Below are 18000 nucleotides of genomic sequence, written 5' to 3' on the forward strand. Positions count from 1 at the left end.
TTCCAAGTCTGATTTTTTTTTCTTAGATGGCCAAAATTGGCATACATGCTTAAAAAGGTATTGCTCATTGGATTTATTAGCGGTTTAAAGGTTTTTAGGAAAATCAGATGTATGAAATTCGTTAATATGTTTTGAAATATCTAAAGCAGTAGTTCCCAAACTTTGGGTGTGTGTGTGGTGGGTTGTGGGGGGTGGGGGTTAAAATTCCAATCCCCAGGTAGCACAGCACACCAATTAAATCAGTAGCTGACGGTAAAAGCAGGGCATCAATGGGTTTAATGATTTTCTAGGTGATTCCACTGTTTTGTAAAGTTCGTGAAATTTAATTTAACTATGAAAATGTGAAAAATGTTTCAGTAGGTTCTAATTTATTAAACTTAGGATTTAATTATTTCTAATGTGGGAATAAAATGGAAGTTTTACACAAAAACCGTATTTTTACGTTCAATAACAAGATCGGCCAGCTGAACTTAAGATAAACACTTTGAAAATGTATCGCTAATTTTTAAATTACTATTTAAATATCGAATATCAGAAATTAAGCTATTCAGGTCGGATCATTGTTAAGCATATTTCCTCCCCCCCCCCCCCATCAGCCACGTCCCCTTCGGCCTGGAAACCCGCAGGGACAGCTGGGTCACTGAGTGTTTCACAAGCCAGGGCTCAGGCTGCAGGAGAGAGTTCAAGTTCAGCAGGCGCGTTTCTTTTCAGCCACAGCCCGGAAAAGGATCGCACTGGCCAGGAAGTTTTGTCTGGAATCCCCGCAGCCCGGGCAGCGACTCCAGGGTGACTTGCTGGCCATGCCCGCGTCGCCGCCGCTCGGAGGCGGGTGAAGCTCCTGGACGCGCGGCCGCAGCGCCGACATGGGCCCGGGAGCGCGGCGCGCGCTGCTCGCGCTGCTCCTGCTGCGGACCGTGGCCGCGCTCCGGCGGCCGCCGCGTGAGTCCGGGTCGCCCGCGGACGAGACCGAAACCAGCTTTGCTGAGCCCCTGGGGTGGCCAAGTGCGGGGGGGACGCCTCGGCCCCGAGCGCAGCCTGTCCCCGACTCTCCCGGGAGGGGCTCCGCCGCCGGGTGCAGGCGGGTTTGCGGGTCCCCTCGCCCGGGACCTGTGCGTCCCCCACCCCGGCTGCGGCTCCCCAGGGTGGCGCTCGGAGCCACCCGCGCCCTCCGCCGACTGTGACGCTTTAACTACTTTTAACTCCGTATCTGTGCGTTTCTCATCCAGGCTGAGCTAGGATCCCGGGGCCCTCGGACTCCGAGCTGGGTGCCCTCGTTCTGCTTTGGGCCACGTCGTGTTTTCTCCTGTCGTCCCCAAACAGGAAGTTCTTCTCCCCAAAGACGACGTGGGCCCGGCCGGGGTGTTGACGCTCAGGGCTGGCGGAGGGCAGCAGGCCCCGGCTGAGCGGGGTCCCTCTCCGCGCCCCCCCCCCGCCCCGCACCCAGTAGGGGGCACTGGAGCGAGCGGGGGGCTGGGCTTCCCGCGCCCCTCCTCCCACCTCTTTCCAACTCGGGGTCGGGGGAGGCTCCCGAGACAGATGTGACCCCGGCCTTACTGACTCTTGGCGGTCGGTTATTCTTTTGCCTGGAAAAACTGTAGTTTTTCATCATAACTGTGATTTCTGGACTTTTGAACTGAACGGAAGAGTTCTCATTTTCAGCCGGGGGTGGAGTGTTGATTTGCAACGTTAATCGTACTATACATAACAAACGGGTTTTTACTAAAGGATGCCAACGTGATAACTGACATTTAACTCAGTTTTAAATCACCTTCGTCTCTGTGATCTGGTTTGACTCCACTAAGCATTGGGAGGTAGGAACCAGTCATAGGGCGATTTTACTAGTGTTAACTGGCCCTCAGGTTAAATTCCTTCCCCAGGTTAGAAAGAACGTGGGATCTGGTTCTCTGATGAAAAATGAAATACCGCCACTGTTCCTAATCTCAGGTGACCGTGAGTCTTTGCACACCTTCTACACGGTCTGAGAACAACGCTTGGAGGGTAGGTCGTATGTGTATCCACACTATAAAGATGACAAAAATGAGGCATGACCTGCTCATGGGTAATTTTGTTCCACGTTACCCTGGGCTTTTGAGGCAGAACCAGCGCCTCCATGGCTGTGATTCTTAAATGTCACACCACAGTAGAGGTTGAATCCTCAATTTGATGTGGAACAGAGGTATTTGTTGTTCACCCGTAGAAAGGGAGTAACAGAGCGTGAGTTGCACTGTTCTGGACCCCGGGGAGGTAGCAGGGAGCCAAGTCCTTGCCCTCTGGTATTTTGCGTTCTCTTGGGGAGATGACAGTAAACTAACAAGAGGACCCAGAGCCCTGGGTAGCAGCAGGAGCTGTGGAGACAGGTGAGGTGGGGAGGCTAGGGCAGTCTCCTCTCAGGCTGGCCGTGGAGCCGAGAGCTGAAGGAAACAGGGCTGGTGCCAGCGGGAAGCTTCCCAGACGAGCTGAGTGGACCCCACAAGTTGAGTGGAAGCAGGGACTGCAACCTCGGGGGAACTGACCCCTGTCTGTGGTGGGGACTGTTGTGTGCATCATAGGATGTGCTTTACTCACGGGATGTTAGTAGAAATCCCCCGGTCACAGGTGTCTCCAGACGTTGCCAAGTGTCTGCTGGGAGACACAGCTCCCCAGTTAGGAGCGGCTGGGGTGCAGCACGAGCGTAAGGACCAGAGGCCCGGACTCGTCAGGGGCTCAGCCACAGGCCACAAGCCAGGCCTCCTAGGACCTCGCGGGCTGCCGTGTGGGTTCCAGCTGAGGACGGACATGATCTGGCACAGCTTTGGGAAGGATTGCTCTCGCAGGTCTGTAGGAGGCAGGGGTGAAGGAAGTCGCAGTCAGAGCCGGGGAGCAGCCAGGAGACTGTTGCCGGGTGCGGGCCGGACGCGGGGGGCCGGGCCTGGGGGCGAGCAGAGGAGGAGGAGAGCAGCATCCTGGATGTATTCAGGAGGAAGTTGCCGAAGGATCCCGGCGCCGTGTGAGAGAAAGAGAAAAGCCAAAGGCGACTCTGTTCTTTAAAAATTATTTTATTATTTTAAACGTTTTATTGGCCCGAGCAATGAGGTGATAGGTGATGCCATTTCTGAGATGGCGAAACAGAAGAAAGAGCAGCTTGGGGGAAATCAAGAGTTAAACTTAAGTTTGATTTTTCCAATTCCTCATCCAACTGGTGGTGTCCTGTCGGCAGTTGGGCGTAAGAATCTGGAGTTCAGGGCCAGAGATAAAAACCAAGGAGCTGTCATCGATCCATTTAATAAGGATGTACTGAGCTCCTAGTACAATGCCAGGCGCTGTTCTAGGCCTTGGGCGTTCATCAGCGGAAGGAAAGGAAACTCTCACTTGCTCTTACTGGGGCTTCTTCCGTGTTTGCTCTGAAAGTGTCTTAGTTATGGATCAGCAGATCTGCCCGCATTTCACGGCAAACATTTATGCAGGAAAGGGTTTAGAGACGGGCGTCATGGAAAAAACCCAACAGTGAATTCCTCTGCACTTGGATCTAATTCGCCCTGAGCATCAACTCCTGAGCTCGGCTGCCGCTGCGAGAGACCCTTTGGGATCTCAGAGAGTTTGTGGGCTGCAGGGGAGATTGCCCTAAATGTGGGACGTGGGGCAGAGGCTGGGAGCTCCGAGGGGGGTGGTGGCAGCGCCCCGGGGGGTGAGAGCACCCAGGCCTGTGGCGGGGGGCGGAGAGGCCCTGCAGCGCACGTGCGGTGGGGGGGGGGCCAGACACAGCTGGTGCTGTGTGTTTGATCCAGCAGGGCTGTGGCCCCTCCGCCCCCCAACCCCGCTTGCGGCCCACAGAGCTGTCCTCTGGCCTTCCCCCCCAGGGTCCCATTCTCTGCGCTACCTCTTCATGGGTGCCTCGGTGCCGGACCTTGGGCTGCCCCTCTTTGAGGCCTTGGGCTACGTGGACGACCAGCTATTTGTGTCCTACAGTCACGAGAGTCGCCGTGCAGAGCCCCGCGCCCAGTGGGTCCGAGGTGGGGCCGCCAGCCAGCTGTGGCTGCAGCTGAGTCAGAGCCTGAAAGGGTGGGATCACATGTTCATCGTCGACTTCTGGACCATCATGGACAATCACAACCATAGCAAGGGTACGTGGAGAGGGCGCTTCTCCTTTCCGAGGTGGGCAGAGCACATTCCTGTAGCTCGAAGATGCCTCTGGGCGAGCAAACAGGGAGTCTGAGGTCCTGGGGGAGGAGGGAAGGAGTCTGAGGTCCTGGGGTCCCTGGGGATGGATGGTGAGACAGGGACTTACTCCTTTGGTTTCAGTAACGAAGCTCGGGGTGTTGTCAGAGTCCCACACCCTGCAAGTGATCCTGGGTTGTGAGGTGCAAGAGGACAACAGCACCAGGGGGTTCTGGAAGTATGGGTACGACGGGCAGAATCATCTGGAATTCTGCCCCGAGACGCTGGACTGGAGAGCAGCAGAGCCCAAGGCCCAGGCCACCAAGCTGGAGTGGGAAGTGAACAAGATTCGGGCCAAACAGAACAGGGCCTACCTCGAGAGGGACTGCCCCGAGCAGCTGCAGCGCTTGCTGGAGCTGGGGAGAGGGGCCCTGGACCGGCAAGGTATGGTGGGAGCGCCCGGTCTGCCTGCAGACTCTCCCGATGCAGCGGCGGCGGATGCGGGGCGAGGTCCGGGCTGCACTTTCCCAGGGGGCCAAGGTCACGCGACTCTCGGGGAAGGTGCTGAGGTCTGAGGTCTCCGCCTTATAACTGAGATGTAGGACCCAACCAAGGGGCATGGTTTTAGGGTGGTTGTTTTTTTTTCCCCTACATGTGGCCCAAGAAGTGTCTGTGATCTTTTGATTTAACTGAGAACCCTGTGTATATTTATACCTTTTAGGAATTTCAGAGATGTCAATTATCACATGAATGCCAAGCCAAGCGATTACCAAAGGAGGCAACCAGGCAGAGTAGCAGAATCCTTTGGAGGTTAAAGGTTACTTTCACAGAACAGAGAGAGAGTCCCTGAGGGCTTCTAATCTTCCAGGGCCCCTTCTTACAAGAATCCTTACTGGATTGAGCCAGGTAGAATGAACCAATAGGGCTTAGTCAATCAAATCCACAAACAGGGGAATTTCATCTGATTCCATTTACTGTATTGACAAAGGACAGAAGCTGTGAGGTGCAGGTATGCATATTTATATACGGGACAGGAGCATGGGCTTGACTGTCTACCATGTAGCAGCCCATCATAGCGGACTCCTGCAACATGCTTTAGGACACAGTATGATGACTCACGTAGCTGCATCAGCATAGGGTTAGCTTCTTCCTCTAACCCATAGAGAAAGGGAGGTGAAAGTTCCAGTCTTCTTGGCAAGGGTAGAAAGCTCCCCTCTCCAGATCCTTCCTCCTTCCTGTCCAGTGCCTCCTTTGGTGAAGGTGACTCATCACGTGGCCTCGGCGGTGAGCACCCTACGGTGTCAGGCTCTGAACTTCTACCCCCAGAACATTACCATGAAGTGGCTGAAGGACAGGCAGCCTCTGGATGCCAAGGACGTTGAGCTGAAGGACGTTTTGCCCAACGGGGATGGGACCTACCAGGGCTGGGTGGCGGTGGCCGTGCCCCCTGGGGAAGAGCGGAGATACACCTGCCAGGTGGAGCACCCAGGCCTGGATCAGCCCCTCACTGCCACCTGGGGTACGGATGAGAGCAGGGGGGCGGGGGGGTGGAAGAAGTCCATTGTGGGTGGAACCAGAAGGGTCAGCATGGCAGTGAGGGGAGGGTCTGAGCTGGGCTGGGGCCACAGTCCCAGCTTTCACTTGCTTTTGCTGTTTCAGAAGCCCCGGTGCCTGGCACCCTGCTCACTGGAGTCATCAGTGGGATCGCTGTCTGCGTCATCCTGTTTTTTATTGGAATTCTGTTCAGAATCTTAAGGAAAAGGCAGGCTTCGAGTGAGTAGGAAGAAGGAGGAAGTCTCTCAGTTCCTCTGACCCCAGGACACACTGATGCATCAGGAAGTGGGCTGAGGGAGGGCGAAGGGGATTTGGTGTCCATCCGAAAGAAGCCTGTTCCTCTTTTTTCTCTTTGGGAACACGGGTTCCGCCCCGGGAGCAGGAATGAATTGTTTTCCTCAGAACGAAAGCTCCAAATTCAACAAACTTCTTTTGAACACCTACTATTTTGCGAGATACTACTTAAAGTAGTACATGGGCTTTGAAGTTGGGTTCATTGCTGTTGCTATTCTCAGAACCCACATCTAGAAGGGAATGAAATCTGTAGCACAAGTAAACACAGTTAAAGGAGAGCCCCTAAGGTCCTAAGACAGACCATTCTCGGGTGTCAAAGGAAGGAATGGCCATGACCTGCTGAGGATCCACCAAGGGTTCTGGGCCTTGAGGTAGATGGCTTTAGGAAAGGTTGCGGACAAGGCGGGGGGGTCTACCCAGATGGGGCAGCCATGCACATGGCAGAGCATGAGGCGTAGTGGGAGGTAAGAAATGATTGTGCCTCTGCCTGTCCGTCACCAGGGTGCACGCCTGCCTCCTGAGCATCGGGGCGTGGGGCGGGGGGGGAGCAGATGGAAGCCAGCCAGGCGGAGCTCTGGGGGCCTTGAGGATGCTAGCCAGGGAGCCCTGGGAAGTCAGTGCAGGGACACTATGGGGGACACGGTCTGGGCAGTTGGAGAATGAGTGTCAGGAGGTGAGATGAGAGGCAAGGAGCCAGCTAGAGAGCTGGTAAGCAACTCCAGGTGAGAGATGATGGTGCTCTGGGAAGGGGGTGGTCCCAGTTGAGGTGAATGGATGTGGGAGGTGAGGGCCAGGGTCTAGGCAGCAGGGTGCTCGGGTTTGCGATGCCCCTTTTCTGTCTCGTCTCCGCAGGAGGAGCCTTGGGGGACTACGTCTTGGCTGAATGTAAGTGACAGACAGCCTGCAGACCCCTTGTGGGGAGGAGACGTGGAGACTCAAAAGACAGGGCGCCCCTGTGGCCTTCATCGTGTTCCAGGGCAGAATTGGACTGAACGAACATGAACTGCCCCAGGAACTCTCTGCTTGTGGCCTGCCATGTTCATTTTTGAGAAGTTTCTCCCATTTCGGTTTTTGAGTTCCTATGTGCCAATGAGCCACAGCGCCAGCCTCTGGGCAGAACCAGCTGCCTTGAATCTCAAGCTGCCTCTAGAGACTGCCTTCATTTCTGCATCACTTCCAACTCCGTATGCCCATGTCATCTCATCTCCTACCTCTGGAATAACGCTCCTGAAATTTGGGAGACTCACGGTTCCTTTCAACATCTGAGAAAAACAATGAGCTTTCTCCTCGGGACATAACACTCTCATGCCCTTACCAGAATTTTGCACACACATCCAGGCATTTCCTAGGCCCATCCAATTTCCTTTTGATCCTCTCTCTCTCTGCTACCCAGTGATTCACCTGTCACCAAGCCCTGTGGTCTCTTCCATCAGAGGGTGAAGTGGGTCATTGTACAGTGGTGAAGGCCGTGCACTGTACAACCCATGGAGGTACCCTCAGAAGAGCCATTGTGGATGCCTGTGTTTATTCATGATAGTTTTCCAGAAAGTGGGCCCGAAATGTCTTGAGGAGGGGTATGCTTTTCTAACTGGCAGCAAGGTGACACATAGGTTTCCCCAGAGTCACGATTTACACGAATGCATTCACAGTGCCTCTCTGGTGTGCCAGGCTTGACGTAACGCAGTCATTTCCTACTTGGATTCTGCTAATGAAATGATAATGAAAGTGATCCTAAGGATGATGACGGTGATGATAAGGTGGCTGACGCTTATAAAAAAAAAAAAAGCACTTGCTGCCAGACTGAGTTCTGAGCACCTGCTTACATTATGATTCTTACCATAATTCTCTGATATAAGTACTATTATCCTCATGGGTTTTTTAGGTGAACAAAATGAAGTAGAGAGTATCTCACAGCCTTCCAGGGCTAGAGACAGGTTTCAGCTCAGTCAGTCTGACTCTGATCCATCTCACACACCGCGGCATTAGATGCTTTAGATGTGTCAGGAAATGGGGGGATGAGGGAGGTGGGCACGGCTCTTCTGTGGCCCCAGTGTCTTCATTCTCAGCGAGCTTGACCAAAACGAAGGGAAAACAGCAGAAAATAACCTCAGCCATTTCCTTTCGAAGTTTCTGTGGACAGAAATCCAGCGTGTGGCCGGCTTACTCTGTTGCCACCCCCGGTCCGCTCTGTCTGGCGCATCTCTCGGGCCCCCAGGTCCGGACAGGGATCGGCGGTGTCCCTCAGTGGATGTGTTGGACCCCACAGTGTTTTCGCTCCACCCGCACCTCCAGAGTCAGAACCCTGGTGGCATTTCCTTCCGGGAACGGGAGCGACCGTCTGTCCTATTAAAGACGGTAAAACGGATGCCACCGAGAGGCCTAGGGGTACCCTGGCGCATTCCCGGGGCTCCTGGGAGTCTGGTTCTCTTCCCCAACTGTGCACATTAAGAAAAGAAACTCATCTCACCAGACTGCTCAGGAATTACTGCATTCTGGGAAAGTAATTAATCTGACCATGTTCAAAAGAATACTAACACACACCCAGATGGCCGGTGTTTCCTTTTGTTGCTATGTACATTTGGCTGCATAACTGACAACAAGGCATTCTGTCTCCCAGGGCAGGTGCCTCAGAAGACCAAATAAAGCTCAACGGTTTGTTTGGTAGTTATTTAATTTGGGCAAAGAGATCTCGACAATTTTTTTTAAACTTTTCTTTTTTTTTCTGGTTACGAAAGTTAGGTGGATAAAAGTACATGTAATTTGTGCTTATTGTCAAAAAGTTGAAAATGAGTTAAATTGAAACTATCATTCCATTAGCTAGTGATAAACCCTATGAATGATCTGTGTATTTCCTCTCAGTATTGCTATATTAAAATATATAAAATCAACAAATAAACTTTAATAAGCATACAATTAATTGTGTTGTGTACTGTATGATTTTTTTTTTAGGGGGCGGAAGGGTAGAGGGAGAGAGAGAGAGAGAGAATCTTAAGCAGGCTCCACGCCCAGTGCAGAGCCCAGCGCAGTCCTCAATCCCAGTCACAACTTCAGCCAAAATCCAGAGTCAGATGCTTAACTGACTGAGCCACCTAGGCGCCACGGTATGATTTTCCTTAGGTACTTATCGATGTTATGGATTAATCAACTTAATCATTGGGTCATTTGTGGGACATTGATATGCTTCCGATTTTTTTACATTTTGTTTTATGGAATATCTTCATTAAACTCTGGTAGCTGAATTAGTTGTTTTTCCTCACTCTAGAAACATTATCATCTAAGGGGTTACGTGTTGGTTATTTTACTTCCAAACCATATTGGATATCATTCTGTACTCAGAACAACTGCCCAAAAGGTTCCCTTGCTCTTCTAGCTCATTAAGGATACATTACAATTAATTAGGGAATGGTGTGTGTTATATTGGTTTTCTTTCACACAGACTGAGATTTCAAGAAACACCCGTCTTCGCAGTGGGACTTTCACTAACCATTGGCGAGTGTGGCCTGTTACTTTTCTTTTTATATATGTATATTTTAAAGATTTTATTTATATATTTGAGAGAGAGTGAGAGAGAGAGAGCATATGCCAAGGGGGAGAAGCAGAGAGAGAGGGAGAAGCAGAGGGAGAGGGAGAAGCAGAGGGAGAGGGAGAGGGAGAAGCAGGCTCTCCGCTGAGCAGGGAGCCTGGCGCAGGGCTCGATGGATCCCAGGACCGTGGGATCATGACCTGAGCCCAAGGCAGACACTTAACCTACTGAGCCACCCATTCTTTTTATAATGGAAGTTATAAACCTCTATTTTCTTTCAGTGTTCCTTAGCTTAATTTTTCTTCCCTTGTTCATCAATACTTAAGATCAACTACATTTAAAAAATCAAAGACCTACATTTTAAATTCTGGATCCTATTTGGCCTCTGGCAAAACCACCCACAAACAAAGCCCGGTCGTGTGAAGAAGGGTGCCACCTGGTGGCTACGATCGGAAGTGTCACAGTGGTCATGTGACTGTCTAGCCCTGGGGCGGGGGTTTTCCTGCAGGGCGAGGGAGAGAGAGAGAAGAGGTGGGCGCTGGAGATTTTTGTGGAGAAAAAGCCCCTGAGAATTTGAGGAAATAAGAAACGAGTCACCAGCTGGTTTGATCACAGGGCACTGTTGAGCTGCCTGAACTGAGAACAGAACAGAGGAAGACCTTTGGAAATCTTTGTAGTTCAGGTGCAGCTTAGGTTGAGACCTTCTGGGAGGTAGAGGCAGACATTCTTGCTGTGTCTGAGTAATATGGTCTTACAGGGCTGAGTGGGCTTGGTGCACTACGAAACATTCTTCATGGCCACACACATACACCTTCGAAAACATAATGCCTTCTCTAAAGTGCTGGAAAATTTTTAAAAGCTACCATTTTTAAACTATAATTTCTTTTTTTTTTCTAATCACACTCCAATCTAATAATGACTAGAACTCAAGAATGCATGACTTTAAACATTTAAGATTTTCACAACGATGGACAGGTATTTGGGGTTTTGATTTCTTTCTGTAGACTTTGGGTCATCTTTTCTTCATTTTTCTTTTGGAATCAGTGTTAAAAGTTAGAATGTCAACTCATTATTAATGATCTTGTGTGACGATTTCATTACAAAGCCTGGGTTGACTTGACATCCTGCACGCATGCCTTCCATTGCATGACTATTTTCTAAAACTATTTTTTTTTTCCAGCTAACAATGATTATGTACTTACCAGATGCCGAGCCTTGTTCCGGATATTGTTTCTGAAGAATCCGGTGAAGTAGGAACCATGGTTATTTTTACCCTTATTTTGTTGTATAGAAACCAAAGCACAGAGAGGTTACATAACTTGCTGAAGCTTACACAGCTAGAAAATTATTGTGCTCGATTTTTATTCTAGCTCGTCTGGCTCGGAGTCAAGCTCATAACCGCTATAAAAAACCTGTTTCTGTGTCAAGAAAACATGTAGTGTGGCATTGTTATTATCTGAGATGCTCCTGGTGGCAACACCTCTGATGTTTGCTGCAGTGAGGAGGGAATCTGTTTTAACATTTCAGAATTTGCCGTATCCCTATAACTTTTTCATAAACATTTGGAAACATTTTCTTTACGTGTTTTTTTAATTTAAGGATTTTTTTCTGTTAATAAACAAATTTCTAATGAATAAATTTACATTTCTATTTATTCTCTTTCTCATTAAGGGAGAAATTTGGGTATGAGTAGCCTTGAAACGCCTGTGAATCATTTTATTCACCACATTGGGGTAGAAACTGTTGTTGCTGTTTGTTTGTGGGGTTTTTTTTAAGTATTGTTATTTTTTACATATAAGATTCTAGCTTTTGATCCAAAGAGTCTAAAAAAGAGTTTTGGAGTCTTCTGTGTACTTGGGGTGGGACAGGGTGGAGATGGGGTGGGTAAGTACCAGTATCTGTGTAAACCCCCAGCGTTAAGTCTCAGTTAACCTTACTCTAGGGTTGATTAAATGCCCTGAATTTTATTTCTTAAACAGTGACCACAATGGCATTGTCATAAAACAGGGAATAACCAACTTTGATACTGCCAAAACATCTTGACAATGTGTGCAAAGAGAGCATCTGTTTTAAATATGAATGTAACAGTTAGTGGTCTTTCCTTTTATATGTTTGGAATCACAGTTTCACCATTAAAACAAGCGCAAAATACTTGTGCTTTGTGTATGCAATTAGGAAAGTATTCAAGGAAATCTGAAAATCAATTTAATTACAGACATTTATATAAAAATTTTGAAACAAATAAATGCATAAGGAAGGATATCGTTAGAAATTCTCTGTCCAAAGAATTTTTTTTTAGTAGGTCAAAATACATTAAGAATGTTTATAGGAGCAAGCCCACACCAAGACAGCAGGCTGAGGAAGTAGACAGGACAAAACTTTCAGTAGAATGTTTGGACTGAAAAGAAAAAGTAGAACATTTTCTAGAACAGGAAGGAGAGGAAGTAAGGAAACTAGGGAAAAAGCCAGTATATATTATAGACCACAGATAAGCCAAAGGGAATGAAAATCGAATTTAGGGAAAGTGAATAAGACAATGGGTATTCATACTGGGGTAAAGGTTAGGTGGCTGGAAAAGAGAAATGCACTGAAGCTTTAAATTGCAGTAAGAACTGTCAGCCAGTGGCTGGAAGAGCTGTCTGCCCCAGACCAGGAGGGATGTCCCCAAATGCCTGGAGAAAACTAATGTTATAAAGCCCTGGAAAACTATGTTGGGTCAGGTTGAACGTATACCTTTCTTCAACTGTAATATATGTCAAAAGCATTTGTACCCTAGGATTTTGTCTCACTAAAGAACAATTACACACTTAAAAGTGATAGTGATATAGTGGTAGTTCTCAACCCTGGACAAGTATCAGAATTGTTTGTTGACTATATATACACAGTTGACTATATATATTTGTATTTATATGTATAGTATACACACCATTCCTCAGCTCTGATACTCTGATTGAGTTAATCTGCGGCAGAAGGTGATTGTAGGCATCTCATGTTTTTATAAAACCTTTGATTAACCTCATGGTGTTATTTGTTCAAATGTGTGATGTGACCTATTAGCCACAACTTGTTTGTAGGGTTTTTAGGTGAAGGGCTTTCCTCACATGTTGAATGAATGGGGTTCTCTGAAGCCAGGTTCTCTCTGAGGATGGTGGGGGGGGCGGTGAAAAGAAAGCCCTCAATACAGGTGCCAGAGTGAGCCACCCCCTCTCCCGAGCCTTATGACCAAGTAGGACCTGCACTCTTCCCCGAGTGGAAGGATCCATTTTTAATATACATCTATATGTGTATACGTTTTTTTAAACATACTTTATTTTTTTTAAGATTTTATTTATTTATTTGAGAGAGAGAGAGAGAAAGCGCACATGAGGGGGGGAGGGTCAGAGGGAGAAGCAGGCTCCCTGCCGAGCAGGGAGCCCGATGCGGGACTCGATGCGGGACTCGATGCGGGACTCGATGCGGGACTCGATCCCGGGACTCCAGGATCATGGCCTGAGCCGGAGGCAGTCGCTTAACCAACTGAGCCACCCAGGCGCCCAGTATGTGTATACGTTTTAAATATTTCTGTTCTGACATTCATGATTTTTGAGTCAACGTCATTGAGAAAAATTGATAAAAGAGGACATTAGGAGAAGGGTCTAGAAAAAAAGACTGGGAAGTCAAAATAAAAGTGAAGTTTTATTAATGATCGAATGGGCAAAATAAAATTCGGGGGAAGCTGGCCTAGATCTCTTCTTGAAATGCAGAGGGCACCTGCTGGGATGTGCATAAAGGGTGGCTCACACCATGGATTTTTGCATGAAATTACCATATTATATACACGCTATTTTTATTTATTTCCATGAAATAAAAAGCACGTTGAGATTTCAGTTTTACTTATAATCTCAGACCCTACACTTTTTCTCTGTAGTGTTTGACATTTCTTCCTAGCTAAGTCCCCCTTATAAAGTATGTGTTTGTGGTGGGGGAGAGGAGAGTAAAAGTCAGGAACCTAAAAACCCTCAATTTGGGGCAGAAGAATGTAACTACTTAATAATTCCAGACGTGTTACAGATTAATACGCCATTTAGAGCTTTTCTACCCTCTCCTGGAACTCTTCTTTTTTCACCTGAGAAAGTATGAGGTTTTATATATATATACACGTGTGATCACTCTCGGGCCATAGTCTTAAGTATCCACAACAGGCATTTATTTATTAAATAAATAAATAAGGAGGATATTGTTAGAAATTCTCTGTCCAAAGAACTTTGGGGGTGCCAGTAAGTCTGATCACGGAAATTTTCAAAACCTGCAGCAGGAGGCTAAGGAGAAATTTTTATTTGAGAAGGCCCTCTCCCAAGCACATTCAGATCCAATTCTGCTCTATTCTGCTTTTTTTTTTCCCTTAATGGGATTAGCCTTGTTTAAAACACCAATAATCTCATCAAAAGCCCTCCAGGGGAGGGCCCTGTAGGCTTTGTTATGACCTTAATCAAGTATTAGCCCTGCCCTACAATTAATCCCCCACTCAACAAAACGTTTGTTCTTGTCTCTAAACCTGGAGAAGGTTGAAAAGGCATCAATCAGTTAGTTAAGGAGGAAAGGAGAGTTTATTAGGAACTGCAGGCAGATCAGAGAGGCCCAGCAGGCCAGGAAGAGGGTCCAGGGGCAACTGATTGTCTAAGCTTAGCCTTAGGTTCCCTAACTCTCGCACAGACTTTTGTAGAAACAGGAATCACTCAATAAATGTTTGAAAGGGAACAAGAAGTTTTAATTTGCAATTGTTCGGTTTTTTTCTGTTTCCAAACATAGGGCCAGAGCTTTTAGGTGGCCACGCTTACACTTTGTCCAGCATAAAGGCCTTCTAAGTGCGTCAGTTCAATAGGAATACTAAAGAAGCCGGAGGGGAAGTCCCTTGACCTATAAATCCACCGTCCTTCACATTATTTCCTCTACATTCCCCCCAAGGAATCATTACATAATTTATTAGTTATTAAGTGGAAATAAAAAGAAACGTTGAGTGGTTCTCTTTGCTCGGCGGCTTTACCTGGTTAAAAAAAAACACATTCCATTTGCAAACGCGCCCTGAAAAAAACTCAGGATAAAAGAGACACAAGCTTTTCATCCAGTGAGGGCTGTACCTCCCCCTCCAGCCCGCCCGACGAAGAGCGAGGTTTCACTGGCCAATCAAAACACCCAAATGTTAATGAGGCCTCCTTGCCCCACCCCCTTACTGACCTAATTCGGAAAGAACACCAGGGCACGGTGTTCTCAATCAGGTCCGCACAAATGCTATTTAAAGGGCTGCGTGACTCCGAGGTAATCACTTCAACCAGCACTACCACCATGTCTGGTCGCGGCAAAGGTGGGAAGGGCCTGGGCAAAGGCGGCGCCAAGCGCCACCGCAAGGTGCTGCGCGACAACATCCAGGGCATCACCAAGCCCGCCATTCGGCGGCTGGCCCGGCGCGGCGGCGTCAAGCGCATCTCCGGCCTCATCTACGAGGAGACCCGCGGGGTGCTCAAGGTGTTCCTGGAGAACGTGATCCGGGACGCCGTCACCTACACGGAGCACGCCAAGCGCAAGACGGTCACGGCCATGGACGTGGTCTACGCGCTCAAGCGCCAGGGCCGCACCCTCTACGGCTTCGGGGGCTGAGCGCACCGGACCCCCCCGTATCTCCAAACACAAAGGCCCTTTTCAGGGCCGCCCACAGAATCATTTAAAGGGCTGTTGTGCTTGCTAGAAGGGAAGTTGGGGTAGTGTAAAATGCGGGTAGTAACAAGTGTGTAAACTATCGGAAGAGTAGGTTCAGAAATTTATGCCGTGATGTAATCTAGATCAGGGGAGCTTGTACTACCTAAGGGTTTGAAATTTTTCTCTATTTTTTTAAAAACCGCCAAAGTGGTGGCAATGAAATGACCAGAACTGTACTCTTAAGTAACCGAGAGCATCCCGATGAAGGTTCTTCGGCTAAACGCGGCGCCAGTAACACCCACGATACAATGTTGGCTCTCGGTCCCACCAGCCGCGGCTATGCAATGCAAATGAAGGTCCTTCGGGGACAAGCTCTGATTGGATGTCGGTGTGGTGCAGGAAAAAATTGCGGGGGGCGGGATTTCAGCACCATTTTTCCTGTTAGCTAAAAAGGGTTTAATAGCTGTCCCCGGAACTGGCGGAAGAACCTTGGTTGGTTAACCCGATGTCTGCCAGGCCCTAAAGAGGCGCGAGGAGCAAAGGCGCACAGGATCGCGGGGCCCGTTCTAGACGGATTCGAGCAGGGCCGGGGACCTGCCTGCTGCCAGGCGGGGGTCTGGGGTCGGTCCACTGCTGGGCGCGGCAGTCGAACGAGGGACTCATGGCCTTCCCCGCAAGCGAACCGTATTCCTGCGTTACCGTTCCAACCTGAAAGGGAAACTGGCCGCCATGTCCAAGCAAGACACGGGCTGTGGCGGACTATACAACTTTAAACGATTATGTTTATTCGTTTTCCATTATATAAAAAAATTGTCAAGAGGCCCAGTTACATAAATGAGTTTAGAAAGGCTAGGCCCCAGTGAGTTATCTAATACAAGCTTCTACATGAAAGAATGCGTTACGTAGTTGTGCATTGGGCTTTATTCAATAAAGGTTGCTCCAAATACCAAGGCCCAAAATAAGATTAACAGCATGAATTTAATATAATAATCTTTAAGAATGCTAAATCCCAAATTAGGTGAAAGCTTTAAAACTAATTTTGCTTAAAATGAGAAAGATGCCTTTACTCAGATCCTGAGAATTTCCTAAGTCGTTTTTGTGATGTTCAGTTTGGACCCTAAAAACTTTGTAGCCCCAATATCTCCATGAAGGTTTAGTATTTTTCAGCCCGTGCAACACAATCTGGACAAGCCTATCCACTCTCTTCATAAAATACATAGAATTACAATTATATTAGTTGTATTTTCAAACCAATTTTTTTAATGTGACAATACAGTACTTTGGAAATGAAGATAAACGGTATTTCATTCTTTCAACTGTAAACTGAAGATACTTGATTTTTCTGTTAAGTGTTAAACTCAGGGTGCCTGGGTGGCTCAGTTGGTTAAGTATCTGACTCTTGACTTTGGCTCAGGTCATGACCTGAGGGTCTTGGGATGGAGCCCCCAGCTCAGCTCTGCTCCCCGCTCAGCAGGGAGCCTGATTCCCCCTCTGCCCCTCCCCATGCTGGTGCTTGGTCTCTCAAATAAATGTTTAAAAAATAAATGGAAAACTCCAAAGATTTAAAATTGCCCCAATCCAAATTTTGTTACAATTCCTATATATTATTGACCCACAAAGCTGTGCAGTGAGTTCTGAAACCCTAGTTACAGTGGCACCATGTAATAGGGTCAACTGGAATGTAAGCACTTGGAAAGTCAGCTAGGTTTGTGCCGAGCTGATCTCCACTCCTCCCTCGACCAACACGTTAGTCTTTCCAGAGAAGTATGGCGGGTACACATGGCCGTGTGCCGTACTGGTACTCCAGTGCGCAAACTGCTTTTAGATGAGGCACGAGGATTTTCCAATATTGAAACCTTAAGGTGCCGATCTACAGCACCTTATCTGACGAGACCCTTAGTATTTCCTGCAATAGAATTTACTTAATAGACCACTACTGTTCACACATTTACAAGCTTCTAAAAGTTCAGTGTCAAGCCCTTTTTAAAGTACTTGGGGTGGCTCTTAAAAGAGCCTTTGGGTTGACCATAGAGCTCCTTTCAGCTTACTTCTTGGACGCCACTTTCCTCGGGTTCGTTTTCTGCTGGCTCAGCTTGGACTTCCCGGCCTTCGGCTTCCCTGCTCTGGCTTTCCCCGGACTCTTCCGTGCTTGCTTGCCCTTGGCTCCCTTCGCCTTCCCGCCGCTCCTGGCCGCTTTCTGCGCTGCTGTTGCCCTGGGCTTCTTGGCTTTGTTGGTCTTGGCACCTTTCGGCGACTTCGAATCCCTAGATAAGACCAGCTTCTTTGCCTTTGCAGAAGAGGGTCTTTTGACCTTGCTCTTGGTGGTCTCAGGAAGGGCCTTCTTGTTGAGCTTGAAGGAGCCCGAGGCGCCGGTGCCCTTGGTCTGCACCAGGGTGCCCTTGCTCACCAGGCTCTTGAGGCCCAGCTTGATGCGGCTGTTGTTCTTCTCCACGTCGTAGCCGGCGGCCGCGAGCGCCTTCTTGAGCGCGGCCAGGGACATGCCTGCTCGCTCCTGGGACACGGAGAGAGCCTCCCTGATCAACTTGGACACGGACAAGCTCGGGGCCTTGCGACTAGCGCCTGACAAGCCCACCGGCTTCCTCCCTCTCTTCTTAGCTGGAGGGTTCTCCATAGAAGCCAGAGCAGTGTCAGCTGCGGCTGCCGGAGCGGTCTCAGACATCTCACGAGGACAAACCGACGGGGACCACCGAGAAGCGTCAAACGTGGCAGGGGGGGCCTCAAGGCCTTATATAGGGCGGGGCGCGCTGTGATTGGTGCATCCCCCGGGCGCCGCCCCGCCCCCTGGGGGAGGAATATTTGTG

General features: G+C 48.8%; 3 protein-coding genes across 6 annotated transcripts; 2 read left to right on the forward strand and 1 right to left on the reverse strand.

The window, feature by feature from the left end:
* The first annotated feature begins 631 nt into the window (after positions 1-631).
* On the forward strand, positions 632-8899 carry HFE (homeostatic iron regulator). Of its 4 annotated transcripts, none has more exons than XM_025891163.2 (6): positions 632-939; positions 3837-4100; positions 4279-4578; positions 5378-5653; positions 5794-5907; positions 6835-8899. In XM_025891163.2, exons 1-6 carry the CDS (start codon positions 864-866, stop codon positions 6873-6875), a joined length of 1071 nt encoding a protein of 356 aa, XP_025746948.1. In that variant the 5' UTR covers positions 632-863; the 3' UTR covers positions 6876-8899. The 4 variants fall into 4 exon arrangements, with proteins under 4 accessions (XP_025746948.1, XP_025746947.2, XP_025746949.1 ...); XM_025891164.2 differs by lacking the exon at positions 632-939 and adding an exon at positions 975-2813; XM_025891162.2 differs by lacking the exon at positions 632-939 and having other exon boundaries at positions 973-4100; positions 5378-5610.
* A 5914-nt stretch (positions 8900-14813) lies between these two features.
* LOC141370114 (histone H4) lies at positions 14814-15774 on the forward strand. The gene has a single exon (XM_073877660.1). The coding sequence runs from the start codon at positions 14828-14830 to the stop codon at positions 15137-15139; it is 312 nt and encodes a 103-aa protein (XP_073733761.1). The 5' UTR covers positions 14814-14827; the 3' UTR covers positions 15140-15774.
* A 1448-nt stretch (positions 15775-17222) lies between these two features.
* Positions 17223-17858, reverse strand: H1-6 (H1.6 linker histone, cluster member). Its single transcript, XM_073877658.1, has one exon. The coding sequence runs from the start codon at positions 17856-17858 to the stop codon at positions 17223-17225; it is 636 nt and encodes a 211-aa protein (XP_073733759.1).
* Between the last annotated feature and the right edge of the window lie 142 nt (positions 17859-18000).

This window comes from Callorhinus ursinus, unplaced genomic scaffold (genome assembly GCF_003265705.2).
Source record: "Callorhinus ursinus isolate GAN/ISIS: 27379988/994484 unplaced genomic scaffold, GSC_fseal_2.0 scaffold26, whole genome shotgun sequence".
Lineage (NCBI taxonomy): Eukaryota > Metazoa > Chordata > Mammalia > Carnivora > Otariidae > Callorhinus > Callorhinus ursinus.

Excerpts from the sequence above, each read along its gene's own strand:
- H1-6 (XM_073877658.1), bottom strand. The coding sequence starts at position 17,858 with ATGTCTGAGACCGCTCCGGCAGCCGCAGCTGACACTGCTCTGGCTTCT.
- HFE (XM_073877657.1), top strand. The coding sequence starts at position 3,605 with ATGTGGGACGTGGGGCAGAGGCTGGGAGCTCCGAGGGGGGTGGTGGCA. Across the intron at positions 5,654-5,793 it reads GCCCCTCACTGCCACCTGGG|AAGCCCCGGTGCCTGGCACC; the intron begins GTACGGATGAGA and ends TTGCTGTTTCAG. Across the intron at positions 5,908-6,834 it reads AAGGAAAAGGCAGGCTTCGA|GAGGAGCCTTGGGGGACTAC; the intron begins GTGAGTAGGAAG and ends TCGTCTCCGCAG.
- LOC141370114 (XM_073877660.1), top strand. The coding sequence starts at position 14,828 with ATGTCTGGTCGCGGCAAAGGTGGGAAGGGCCTGGGCAAAGGCGGCGCC.